The sequence below is a fragment of the Pseudopipra pipra genome, chromosome 11 (genome assembly GCF_036250125.1).
Source record: "Pseudopipra pipra isolate bDixPip1 chromosome 11, bDixPip1.hap1, whole genome shotgun sequence".
NCBI lineage: Eukaryota > Metazoa > Chordata > Aves > Passeriformes > Pipridae > Pseudopipra > Pseudopipra pipra.
Genome location: NC_087559.1, coordinates 9497406 through 9510547, shown reverse-complemented (window position 1 = coordinate 9510547; position 13142 = coordinate 9497406). Strand labels below are relative to the sequence as shown.

Sequence of the window (13142 nt, the reverse complement as noted above, 5' to 3'; positions counted from 1 at the left end):
ACTGCGCGGGAGTTGCGGCCGGGACGCCCCCGCAGGGCGCGGAGCACTGGGGCGGCCGCGTGGGGACCCTCGTCGGGCGTCGCCCCACGGGCGCACGGTGCCGGTATCGCCGCGGGTCCCCCCGGTGCCTCGGCCGGGGCCTGTCCCTGTCCCTGTCCCTGTCCCCACACGTCCCCCCGTGTCACTCCCTTGTCCTCGGGACCGCGCGCACCCGCGCTCAGTGGCGCCCCACCGCGGCCGCGCCCTCCCCGCGGCAGGGCCCCTTTAAGGCGCGGGGCGGGCCATGGCGTCGAGCTCTCGCGGGGCTTGGGCGCTGTGCTCTCGCGAGGCTGGGGCCGCGCGCTGATTGGCTGCGGGGGGTTGAATGTAAGATGGCGCCCAGGGAGCTGTGAGGGGAAAAGACTCAGGGCCGAGGCGGCGGCGGCGGCGGGGCCGGGGTGAGGCGGGGCCGGGTCGCGCCGCGGCGCAGCTGGGCCGGCGGGCTGGGGGGGCGCGCGGCGGCGGCGAGGTCGGGCGGGGCCTCCCGTCTGGTGCGGGGGGGAGGCGGCGGCGGTTCCGGGGGCGGCGCGGGCCCGGCGGGAAGGGGGAGGGGGCGGCCCCGCCTGCCGCGCGCGCGCTTCCCCGGCTCGCGGGGGCGCGCGCGGCTCGGCCACGCGCGCGCGGGGCGCGGTCCCTGCTCCTGTCTCCATGTGTCCCCCCCCGCACCGGGCCCGTTCCCGCCGCCCCCCCTCATCCTGCCCCCCGGTCAGCGCGGCACCGGAAGGCGCGGCCTGTGCGCGGCTCCGTCCCCGCCGAGCCCCCGACATGGCTCCTGCCGGCGGGGGGAGGGGGGGGCGGTGTCGCGGCGCCGCCCGCGGACCCGGCCCGGCCGCCCCGCCGGGAAACAAAGGCGGCGGGAGTGGCCCGGGCAGCGCCGGGTCCCCGCGGGCGGGGAAAGGCCCGTGAGCTCCGTATCCCCCGCCCGGGTAGGGCAGCGGCGGAGCCGCGGCCAATGCTTCATGGGCTGAATGCGGAGCTTCGCTCATCCGGGCTGGGTGGCGGAGCGGCCCGTGGCGTTCCCGTCTGTCCCGGGCCTCGGGGCAGCGCCGGCAACACCTGCGGGGGGAGCAGGAGGGGCTCTGGATACGGTCACTGCTGCTGCCTTGTTCTAAGTTCTGTCTGCCAGTAACTCCGGTGTCACGGCCGTGCTGCGCCTGTCGCCGCACGGCGCCCTGTGACAGATGTGCTCACACACTCGTTCCCAGTAACGCTCACCACGATGGTTAGGAATTGGGCATCTTGCAATTCCTTATCAGGAGCTACTAGCTGCGTGGATGATCATATCTTTCTTTCCTGATTATTTTTTTTTCTTAATGGAATACATATTAAAAATAAAATGGCTTTAATAAAGAAAGAGGAACTGGGGATGGAAAGGGCTTCTTTGTTCTGTCTTCTCCAGAACGTTACAAGTCTAAGAGCTCAGGACAAGAGCAGCAGAAATACATGCAACATGGTGACTGGTGAGTCCAGATTGTCCACATGCTGCAAGTTGTGTGTGTGTTTTCAGTAACCTCAATCTAAGTTTTATCAACTAACCGTATGTGCTCATGATCTTCAAAGAGTTTCTTGAACTTATTTCCTGAAAAAAATGCAGTTATGCTGCACAGAGAGAAGTTATCTTCCTTTATTGGAGAAACTTATTTCCTTGATGCTCTTTTTTATTTAAAAATGCAGTATTAAAAACATGCTGCTGAGATCTGCTGAGGTGTTTGCAGTTTCCAGTGTGTGGCTGTGGGATAAATGGAATGCACAAATTAGTGTGTTTTAATAACTAACAGTAAAAGTGACAACTGCAGCAACAAGCTGCATATGTTGCCCTACAAAAGTCTGTTGAATGCACAGTGGAGCCTTACAGAGATTTTCTGTCATAAATGCTGTAAATGTCATAAATAAGGTGGGTTTAGTTTTAATAAGTAAAATTTCTGAGAGTGCAGTGTTACTTTCCTCAGTCTTCCTCCAGACCTGGTACCTCTGCTGCTGTGTAGAGTTTTGTGAAGTGCAGTTTTGAGTGGTTCAGTGCTTTTAGTTAAATAACCCCAAGCAGCCTTAAAACTGATGTGACTGACCCTGGGAGAAGCTTAGTCCAGCTGCACTGTTACCTGCCGGGCCTGTAACTCCCGTCTGATTGCCAGAGTAGGAGAGCTGTGGAGAAAACCCAGGGAAGGTCCCGCTGCTGTTCATGGGCAGGAGCAAATGCCTCGTGTTGCAGTGAGGCTCTGGTCCATGCCTCAAACTTGGAATGCTGCAGGGACTCAGGTGGGAGTCTCACTGTTTGAGGTATTAGTGGCTCTCAGTGTGGTAACTTAAAGCACATATAAAGGAAAATTTTTTTTGCATGCTAGGAGAGAGGAAAAGAAAGATTCCTTGTGACAGAGGAAGATTTACTAGTAGGGGAAGACTGGCCTAGTAGGCTCTTGATTTTGATGCTAATAAGAACTAATTAAGATGGAGCAGCTGAGCAGGGTTGAGGATTTGTATCTAAGAAATTTATGCTGTTTGTTCTGCTTCCTGGTGGTTAGAAGAGGTAGGTGATGATTGGTGGTGGACCTCTCCTTAATCTTTGGGCTTGCTGCTTGTGCTTCTGGGTTTCTTGTGGCTTCTGGTCTCTGCTATGCAGGAGAATGATGGACCTGTGAGCAGCTTGTGACAGAAGGGTTGGACTTCCAAAAGCATAAGTGAGGGATAATGGATAGCTGTCGTTGGAAACAGCGGCCCTGCTGACCTCTCCCCTCTCTTCTTTTGATAAGATTAACAGAAGGTGGATAGCTATCCCCTGAGCTGTTATAACATAATAAGCACCAATACAGGAGCAAGGAAGAAGGCAGGACCTGGGAGAGGTGAGCCCATCCTATTCAGCAGCAGCTGGCTGTCAGAGAGCCTGTGATCTCAAACAGCACCTGTGATGTTCACGTCTGGGATCCCAGCGTGGCATCCTTGAGGCTTATTTCTCAGAAGAGTCTTCCCTCTCAAAGCTGTGTCTGCTGGTGCTCCTCAGGGTGGACATGGAAAATGATGATGCTATTCTGAAAGCCTCACTGAAATATTGAAGTCAAGTGCTTGCAAGTTCCAAGTAAAAAATTGGGACAAGTTAATCACTCAAAATCTGTTTTCCAGCCTCAGAGCGTGTAACAGCATCTCACAGTTAGATGCAAAACACATTCACAAGACTTGGTGTAGGTCTTGTCTGAGTCATTGCAGATGCATTAACAATGTTGTTCTCCCTTGGTTTCACACTTGGGAAAAGATTAACGTGTCCTATAGTGGTGTAAAGTACTCTTAATACTTAGTACTCCTGGAGGAGTGAACAGTCTTACTGGCTCTGTCACACAGAGTTGCCTCGAAAATGTGTCAGACCAGTGTCTCTTAAAGGCAGGAGAGTTGTTTTTCTGTCCAGCTGTGGGCTCTACAGGAGCTTCTGTATGCTGATATTTACAGAGCTGTTGGATTTGCTAAGGAAACACTGTTAACTGGTGCTTTTTACTAAACGTTTCTGCATATTTTAAGAATATTTTCTGTAGTAATCTCATACAGCAACAAATGTAGCTTAGTGAATCCAGAAACTATAGCTAGAACGTAAGTTGCCTCATGTGTGTTCCCCTTACCTTTGATATTAATTCTTTTCTCCTGTGAGGCTGGTCCAATGCACTAGCCATGAACCTCCATGTAAACAAAAACTGCTATGAGTTTGGACTGCTGACACATAATACAGAAAGGGGTTAGTATTTGCTCCAGCTCTCCCAGGTTTTGATGATGATTGAAGCTGGACTTGTGCAGTCTGCTTGAGTGCCAGGGAAAGCCTAGAGCTAACTCTCATTTCCACACAGGCTTTGGCAGTCTTACGTTCAACCATGTATCTCTGTCTTGGTTCTGCTTTGTTAAATCATGGTAAAAGGATACATAAAGTTCTGCTTTTGTACCTGTTCTCTTTAGAACTACTGTCATAATGTACACAGCTATGTCTGTCCATTTTTCCTCCTTTATGCAGCTTGATCTAGTAGTGCTGAATCACCTCTACTAGTCCTAATCTTGTGCTGTTTCACTTCTTTTCCCAACTGTCTCAGTATCTGATGATGTTTTAGCTCAAATCTATTTATGCTTTATCAAGGCTAATTAGTGCCTTAGAAACAACCAGTATACTCACTGCAAAAACAATTTGTGGGTTTAAACAAGATAAGTCAATAAGAGAAGAGTGCTGTCAGAGTATACCCTAGAGCTGTCTGATGTTCTCAGGTGGAGTCATTCTTGGTGGTGGTGGTTTTTTCTTTGCTTTCACTTCCTCCTTGATCATCTGATTACTACTTCTGTCTCTTTTGTCTTCATACATGGCATGTTTCATGTTAACCTCTTCCCATATTAAAAGGAGATCAAGAACTGATGATGCTGTTGCCTTTGCCTTTGTCATTTCCAGAGCTCTGCTTCTCTGTGTGTGTAGTTCCCTATATGAGGAATCTCTTGATTCCAGCGCTCTCCTTTTGCTTGCTCTGTTCAAATCAATAAGGCTGCCCTAGTCCTAACAGCGATGGGCCGAATGCTGCATCTGTTGCTCTTCCCTTGTGCTTTCCATTAGCTGCCTAGAATAGCACTGCATGGCCAGATAGAACATACTGCTCGGTTCTCCACCTCTGTGGCTGCAAAGCAGGGCCACAGATATTGATTTCTGAGCCTCTGTTGCTAATAGTGCATGCTGCAAACAAATGGAATGTGCGACTGGATTTGTGTGGTACGGGACTCGCCTGGTCTGGGTGAGGTACAGAGCTGGGAGAGTTTACAAGGCAGTGAGCTCCGTGAATAGTTCTGCAGTCCCACCTAGGTATCGTTCAGACTCCCCTGAGTTGCCAAGGGTTAATCTGAGAAATGTGTAGTAGCACAAGATGCCTCATAAAACTAAAGCATCTGTCTTGGGCATCTGGCTGTGCATGTTTGCCAGTTTTCATACAGTACTTGCGATGAGAAATTAGTTACTGGAGTTAGGAATATCCTTGTGTCAACGGAGTGCTGTAGTTAAGACTTTTACTTTCTCTTTCCTTAAAGGAACCCTGAGGACCTTGCAATATGAATAATTCTCTGGAGAACACCATTTCCTTTGAAGAATACATCCGTGTGAAGGCACGAACGATCCCCCAGCACAGGATGAAGGAGTTTCTAGACTCCCTGGCTTCCAAGGGGCCAGAAGCTCTGCAGGAGTTTCAGCAGACGGCCACTACCACAATGGTGTATCAGCAGGGTGGCAACTGCATTTACACGGACAGCACAGAGGTGGCTGGGTCTTTGCTTGAACTTGCTTGTCCTGTGACAACCAGTATCCAGCAGCAAACTCAGCCAGAGCAGCAGATACAGGTTCAGCAACCCCAGCAAGTCCAGGTAAGTGTCCAAAATCATCTCTAAATGTATATATGACTTGCTAACCCATGGAGTAGTGTTCAGAGCCAGCTGCTGCCTAACCTGAAGCCTCAGACAAGTACTTCAGAGGCAGGACCAATTAACTTTATATAGAACAGCACTATTTTCCTTTCATTTAAGGAATGTGGTAGTAAATTTCTCTCTTGACTGTGCCTCCCTCATGCCCCGCTGTAGGAGGAATGGCGTACATAGCAATGGAGTGGTGTCACCTATTGGAGAAATGGTCGGCAGTTCTGGCGTGTGCACAACTCCCGAAGCCTTGTGCTGTGAAGCTGCTATAAATACCACCCTCCTCTGCCTGTCTGACTATCTGGTTGTTCAGGGTGGCCATGGGATCTAACTTGCCTTCAGGATTTTTTTTCTTTTTACGAAATCAATTATTTTTAAGTGATTTTACTTGAACATTCTAAAAGTTGTCCTTCTTGAACTGGCTTTTAAGTGAGGGGGAAATGCAAGGGAGTCAACTTAGGATATGAACCAGGGGATGATACGCTTCAGGAAAGGAACTCCATATATGCACATGCATCAAGGTAGATCATCCTTTTGCACAGTGGAGGGAGTTGTCTTAATTACGTTTTTTTAGCAGGTATTACATTAGGTATTTTATTAAATATTAAATGAGAAAATCCAACACCAGAGGGGAAAAAACCCCAAATGTATAACTTAAGATAACTGCTTTTGTCCTCAGACACATTTTGTAATTTGAAGAGTTCATAGGTGGCAGAACTAAGGTTTTCTTATGATATATCTCCAAACAGCTGAACTCTGTCTACAACTGTAATTTGGATACACTTCTGCCCTCTGTAGCAGAATGTAAAGCTGTGAGCTCTTCTTTTACAACAAATGAGGGTATGGAGTCACAAATGACTGGAGATAAGGTAGTGTGAACTTGGTGCAGTGCAGTAGACTTGTGCTAACAGCTCACTTGTGTGCTTTTATCCTACAGCAAAGACAAACTTACCTCCTTCACTGGTAACTCATGTCCAGTTACTCTCTATTGAGTAAATGAATGCTTAACTGGAACTTTTGTAACCTGTTGCCCTACAATAACTTGTCTTGAAAGGCTTTTGAACAACAAAAGCCTCTAGTCTTGCAGGCATGACTTGGATCTCTGCATGAGACTATTAAAACTGATCAAGAGTGGTTTTGGTTCTGCCAGCTACTATGTTTTCTGGAAGCAGTTTTGTTTTTCAGTGGAAGAACTAGGAGGGTTGGCTTTTGAGTGCCTCAGCCTTGAAGATGTGGAAGGCCCCCAAACCAATTGTAAAAGTCAAAAGGAACCTCTTTTCTGTTTCCCCTCATTTTTTTTCCTGCTGCTGCCTCCTTTCAGAACTACTCAAAATTCAGCCTTGACCCTTGCAAGTGTTCTAGTAACAGAGGTAGAGAGGGAGGTCATATATCATATGTTCCAGAGAAAAATAACCTGGCCTTCTTGGAAATAAGCATAGAGTTGCTGCCAGCACCTGTTCCTGATTTTTAAACTGAATGGCCTGCACCCTGAATATGAAAAAATTCTGATGAAAGTCAAGATTTCAGCAGTTTTTCCTAAAGAATGTTGTCTACTATCTCCTACTTGGTTTTGATGTGCCTCTGCTTTTAGATGTCCGCTTTCCCATCTGTCAGTACAGATCATAATTAGTGTTTGTGTTGCCTACCCTGCTGCTCACTTCAGGGTGTTACAACCCCCCAGAACACTTTGTGGCACATCTGGTACTAGATATGGCTGCAGCTTTTGTGCATTAGCAGGGCAGTTGGACTCAGGTGTATTTGAGCAGCTAGCTCAGAATTATCTTGAAGTTTTTCTGCAAGAATAGAGTGGAGAAGAATGTCTTTACCCCCTTACAAGAGTGTTTTTCTGTCTATCAGGATTTGTTACTGAGACATGATTTACGTTAAACCCATGATTTAGTGTTCACTTGTCTTTGGACTGTCACTGTGGCAGCAGTGGCAGAGCACAGGGTCTGAATAAAGCTGGATTTTGTTGTAGCTCTGGGGAGTGACAGTTCCTGTAGAGCAGTACACCTGGTCCAGCTGGCTCCCTCTGCTAAAATACTGCTTGTGTTGTATTATGACAAATTTTGGTCATCTGCCGAAGCCTCTTAGCTTTTGATTAAACTTGTGTCATCCCAGTACTTGACTTGATAATCTGTTTAGTTCTTGCTAATCCAATTGCAGATCAGTGGAAGACCCTTTGAATGACTGTGCTTATGTCTGGCAGCGTGACCGTGCTGCTAAAGGTGGCTAATAATACGACCAGTCAGATGACCTCACGGTCGCAAGTGCTAATGACAACCTTATGATCGTAGTGATAGACAGCGCTCAGGTTTCATCCTAGGTTTTACTTGCTGTGGACAATCAAAGACAGTGTTTGACTGCTTGCTGCTTTTATTTATCCTGGCAAAATAAATTTCCTGTTTGAAGAAGTTGCCACCTCAAGATTTTCTTGCCTAAAAGGTTCAACAGAGTGTTGCCAAATGTTTATTTTGAAGGCTGAGTGGATGCAACTGTTGGGTTATATACACTAGTCAGTGCTACAGTTCAAGTGTCCTGGAGCTCCTTCCACACCCAGTACCACAGCGGTGCCATTAGTGATCTTAAGAAATAGTTTAATATGTCAAGTTGTCATAACCTGTGCTGCATCAGGGGGTGGCTGGGAAGGGCTGTGTTTTGCTCCAGTTAGGTAAGAGTTTTATCAGCCCTGCCTTTGATGAGATTGTTGCTTGTTGGTCCTGTGCGATGAGGCCACGAATTGATGATGCCAGGGGGAAGAGGTGTCAGCGCTGACTTGCTTACTGAATATGGTGTTTCCACAGAGGTCAGTGAACCTCTTGTGCCTCTTCCTCTTCCATGGGAAGGTTTAACTGAAGTAATATCAGAGGACAGAAAGCCTCTTTGCTTGGGAAGCATATGGGGAAGATCCTCAGTTTCAGCTTTTTATGAACAGGCTGATGTCTGGGTGGCAAGAGTTTCTTGGCCAGGGCTTGAGGGGAGGATGGTAGAGGTGAGCAAATCACAGAATTGTATAGGGAATGATTAAATGCCTACGTAAAATACCTTTCAGTTAAGACTTGGAGGTAGGGTTCCTATTTGTTTATGTTTGAAAAACATGCCAGTATGTTTTTAGTGTAGCATCAGGTATTAATTAGCATTTGCTTGGGCTGAGTGGGACCCTTCAAAGAGTGGTTATAGTCAAGAGTGGTGTTTTCAAGGTAGCACTTACTTGTATATGGAAGCAGGCTTCTGTTGGAGAGATTCTTGGTTCATTTGTTTTAACTGTCTCTTAGGCCTAAATCCCTTCCCAATGTACAGCTTGACAGCATAATCTTGATATTGTAACTGTTCAAACACACCCAATTTGGCTGATGGAATTCTCTCTGATATTGGTGAATGAGCAGAGGAAAAATCTGGGGTGAAAAATCTATCTGGCAGTTGTTCTGAAAAGCTAACTTGTACCCTTCCTGTAGACCTTGTTTACTTAGATAGCAAAGGACTTCCTGTAAAGTAGTTAAATAACAAGTTCCAACATTTCCTGCTATTTCACTGATCAGTCTTTTCACTTACTCTATACTTTAAATCTGTTTTGTACTTGCACATACACTTTCTGGTGTAATATTAGAAGGATTTCTTTGTTACAGTGTTAGTTTTTAGTGCTGGACTCTCTTTAGCTTAGGACTGTTGTTGAAGAAAGTGTGTTTTAGGCCTTCTGTCCTTAAATTGGGCTAAAAAAATTGAGATTGCTCTTCTCACGCTCTCATAACTTTTTGTCCAAGTGTTTGACTTCATTTGGGAAGTTTGAGATGCACCCACATTACTTCTGGGAGGGATTTGGAGCATGCTTCTCATAGCAAGTTGGCCACCTGCCCCTTCTTACCTCTTGTACATTTGGAGCCTGTCACTTTGAGTTCCTTCCAGTCGAAACTAAGCTGGAAGATGCCATCTTGTGTCTCGACGTTTGTTTGTCAAACTTGGCTAGTGGGCAAGACTAGACCTAAATTTGAAATAGTCTTCTGGAATGTATAGTGTGGACATTGTTAATATGTCTTCAGTCTTGCTCTGAGGTCTGTTCTTGGTGTGTACTACCACTTTCTACTGTAAATGTAGCCTCAGAAATCAAGATCTCTTTGTGAAAAGAGGCATTTAAGAGCATGTCAGGTGCTCCAGGGCAAGCTAGATATCAGAAAATCCATGCAGGAAAGGATTGGTATGTGCTCATTTGGAGTTAGGTTATCCAGTCAGTCCACAGATGAAAGAATTACCAAGCAAAGGAAATCTCAATTGTTTCAGAACTGCAGTTCTGCAGTTTGATTCCTTTTTGGGCAGAGAATCTGCACAGGGCAGATGTGTTATGAATCCTACTTGAAAGTTTGTCTATCAACCATGAGGAAAAAAAGTTTTGGCAACCAGGCTTCAGCTGTTCTCATGCTCGTGGAGTTACTTATTGACTCTTTGCATGTGCTCAGTTGAGGACAGAATATGTTTTTGATCTTAATGTGACAGTAAATTTCATTTAAGGAAATCTTAAAAATTTAGTGCTACCTTCCTGTTACAATACAGAGCTGATTTCTAATGCTTTTGATTCTCTAGTCAGCTAGTATTTGATCCAGCTTCTAGTTACTTTATGGTGAAAAGGCATTTCTGTGTGATAGTAGTCTGCTGGGAAGTGATTCTTTTCATGCTGCTGGATCCAGACTTCTGGCAATAAGTAGTTTTTCAGTACTGGTAACTTGGTATATTCCTGTCTTGCACCAGTATAACCCAGGAATTCTGAGCATAACGGTTTTGCTTTAATCTTCAGCATAAAGTGAAGATTTAAGGTCCTCCCTGTTGGTCTTGGCCTGTAAATTTAAAACATTCCTCTTTGTACAGAGTCTTTTAAAAAAATCATCTGCTGCTGAAGTTTAGTGTAATTCTTTGTCTAACTTGCTATCTGAGGAAAAAAAGGACAATGAGGTCAATGTAAGAAGCTCTGATCTCAGACTGGGTGAAGCCTGTAAATTTGAAATTAATGCTTTTAGCACTCCTGGGTACAACCTACTTGAACATAAGGAGGGATTTACTGCAAGATACAGTTGTTAAAAATGGATGTAATTCACAGGGGATGTGTAATGCATGGTAGGTAGAACTCCAATATTCTTTTACATAGGAGCAGAGTCTCATCAGAAGCATGATGTCTGCAGTTTGCAGCATGGAGAACTTCAAGTGATTCTAGAGTCTGACTTCTTCATCTTGTTTGAGTCTGGACTCATTCTTTGGGTGTTAACAATAACAGGGTTGGCCCTAAAGCAGTAGCAAGACATCGCAGTTGTAGGCGATAGGATTTAGTCCTGAGGAGTATCATAGGGCCCCAGGGCATGACTGCTCAGCTACTGAAAGTGAGGGAAGTTGCCTGTGACTTTCAGAGACTGTAGGCTCAGGCTCTGAAATGGTTAATTGTTCAAATCTGTGCCAGGGGAGGTTTAGGCTGGACATTAGGAAGCATTTCTTTACCAAGAGAATAGTCAAACACTGGAAGAGGCTTCCGGGAGGTGGTTGTTGTCCTAGACCCGTCCTTATTTAAGAGGCATTTAGACAGGGCCCTTAACAACAGAGCTGTAGCTTATGGTCAGCCCTGGAGCAACCAGGCAGTTGGACAAGATGATCTGTGTAAGTCTCTTCAAACTGAAACGATCTCTTCTACAAAAGCAGAAGGGAGCAAATGCTCTCTTGTCATGTTTGTTCTTAGACCAGGCCTCTTACTGATGATGCCTCTTGCTTTCACCTATTCCATTACCTTTCTAATTGCACTTGTGATAAAATTGTTTCAGTGCAGGAGCAGACTTTGAATTCTTACTGCTAGCAGAAAAAAAATTATTTCCTTTATATATGTTACAGCACTAACAGGAACTGTAATATAAAATTGTGTACGGAAAGAAGGTGGAGGTACTTTTAAGGTGCTCTAAGTCAACCTGTGCAAATTCTGAAAGCATTGCAGAAGCACAGGGCAAATGATGTGTTTGTCTGTTTCTGTGATTTTGAATCCTAGCAGATAAAGCAAGTGTTTCTGGTTTGAAACTGAAAATAAATCAGTGCAGTAATGCATTTAGTTTGTGCAGTCTTTGACCTTTGCCTCCCAGGTAATCTTTTGAACAAGGACTTAAATTAATCCTAAGAACTGTATTAGTGATTTTTTTTTTAAATGGAATATTTTAGAGAATACTTGCCTTAGGGATATGACTGCATATGGCTTTCTTAAACTGAACTCTTACCTGGGATCCATGCTTGGGCCTGTTTGCCCAAGGCAGTACTCATGATGCAAGGCAGTATGATATCAAATAGAATGGAGGAAACATTCCATAGATGACTTTTCTTTTTCAATTGACTGCCTGATCAGATCACTCATTGATGCAGCTTTTTAAACTGTCATGCTGACATAAGGTTACATGTTTCTTGTTACCTTGCAGGAAATTATTATAGATAGTCCACGTCATCAGGATTACAGTATACTGCACATAGTTCCCAGAAGGAACTGTACCCTATTCTTCCTGGAAATAAATTAATTCTTAACAGGAGGTGACTTATAAAACTGGCTCGCAAGTGGTGCATTTTTCAACCCCACTTTTTTCCTTAGCAGCTCTTTAATTGGCTGTAAATGAGTTCTTAACATTTTTCAAGACTTCTTAGAGGTGATGTTGGGAAGTGAGATTCTGTGCAGTGCAGATGTGCATGGTAGTTCTTTTTAGTATTGTCAGGTTGACTAGTGTGGCATCTCTGTGCAAATGCCATGTTAGCCTGACCAGCTCCAGGGAGTGAGGTAGAAAAAGGTGAGAGAGCGTGAGTAGGAAGATACAGTTTTGCAACTAAATAAGTCCGTGTTGGCTCTGGAGAGAGGTGTTGAGTAATTAATTCCCTGCCTTAAGATAAGATATTAATGAAGCCTGGAGAAGCAGATGGTCATGGGAACCTGGGATATCACTTCTAGGACAAGGCAGATGTGACGAAGCACCTGTGTAAGTGTGAGTCAGTGAAGAAGTGTCTGGAAAGGAGAGCAGAGCTCAGACCTCAGCACCCTGCGAGTGAAGATACAAACGGAGTTGGTTTTGGGGCTTGAGATGTGAAGCAATACCTCTGACTCCTGGCTTTGAGTCTACCCCTGGGCTGCTGCTAGATATTGTGACAGACCTTGGACAAATGACCATCGATGTGAGAGGGTGTGATTTATTTTTTTTCCCTGAAATGAAAGGAACTGGTTTGGAATCAAGTCAACATGTTTTGTGTGTGTTATTCAGCATTGTGTAAGTGCACGAGCTAGAAAATACAACTGAGTAGTTTGGACAATAAATGGTATTAAATGGAATAAGTAAATAATGAAAAAAAAGATTGATTTTAATTATAATTGCCAAAAAAATACTTCTGAAGTTTAAAAAACAAATGCTGCGGGGTTGGCCCTTAGCGCATGACAGAGGTTAAGGTTGAACTTGCAGCCTTCTGTGTGGACACCTGCTAGTGTGGTGTCACTATTAGTGGTTGGTTTAGAAGTAATATTCCTGTGCTTTATGTAGAGCCAACTGCTGTTTTTGACTTACCCATATTTCTTACTGCCTGTAAGTGATCTTGCATCCATCTGGGGACTGGGGTGGGAAGTAGTAAAACAATCTTTAGAGCATGGTAAGAATGAGGTGAGCTCCTGCGGTTGTAATGTGTGTGACCTTAAAGTCTTGCTATTG

General features: G+C 45.4%; 1 protein-coding gene across 3 annotated transcripts in view; it reads left to right on the top strand.

Moving 5' to 3' along the window:
* The first annotated feature begins 326 nt into the window (after positions 1-326).
* Positions 327-13142, top strand: part of QRICH1 (glutamine rich 1) — a 23599-nt gene continuing 10783 nt past the window's right edge. The window contains exons 1-3 of one of the 3 annotated variants that reach the window (XM_064667364.1): positions 330-437; positions 1439-1499; positions 5071-5400. In XM_064667364.1, the coding sequence (XP_064523434.1) occupies positions 5092-5400 (309 nt within the window). In that variant the 5' untranslated portion in view covers positions 330-437; positions 1439-1499; positions 5071-5091. Of the gene's footprint in view, positions 438-1438; positions 1500-5070; positions 5401-13142 lie in introns of all 3 variants that reach the window. The other 2 variants (XM_064667365.1, XM_064667366.1) reach the window with 2 other exon arrangements.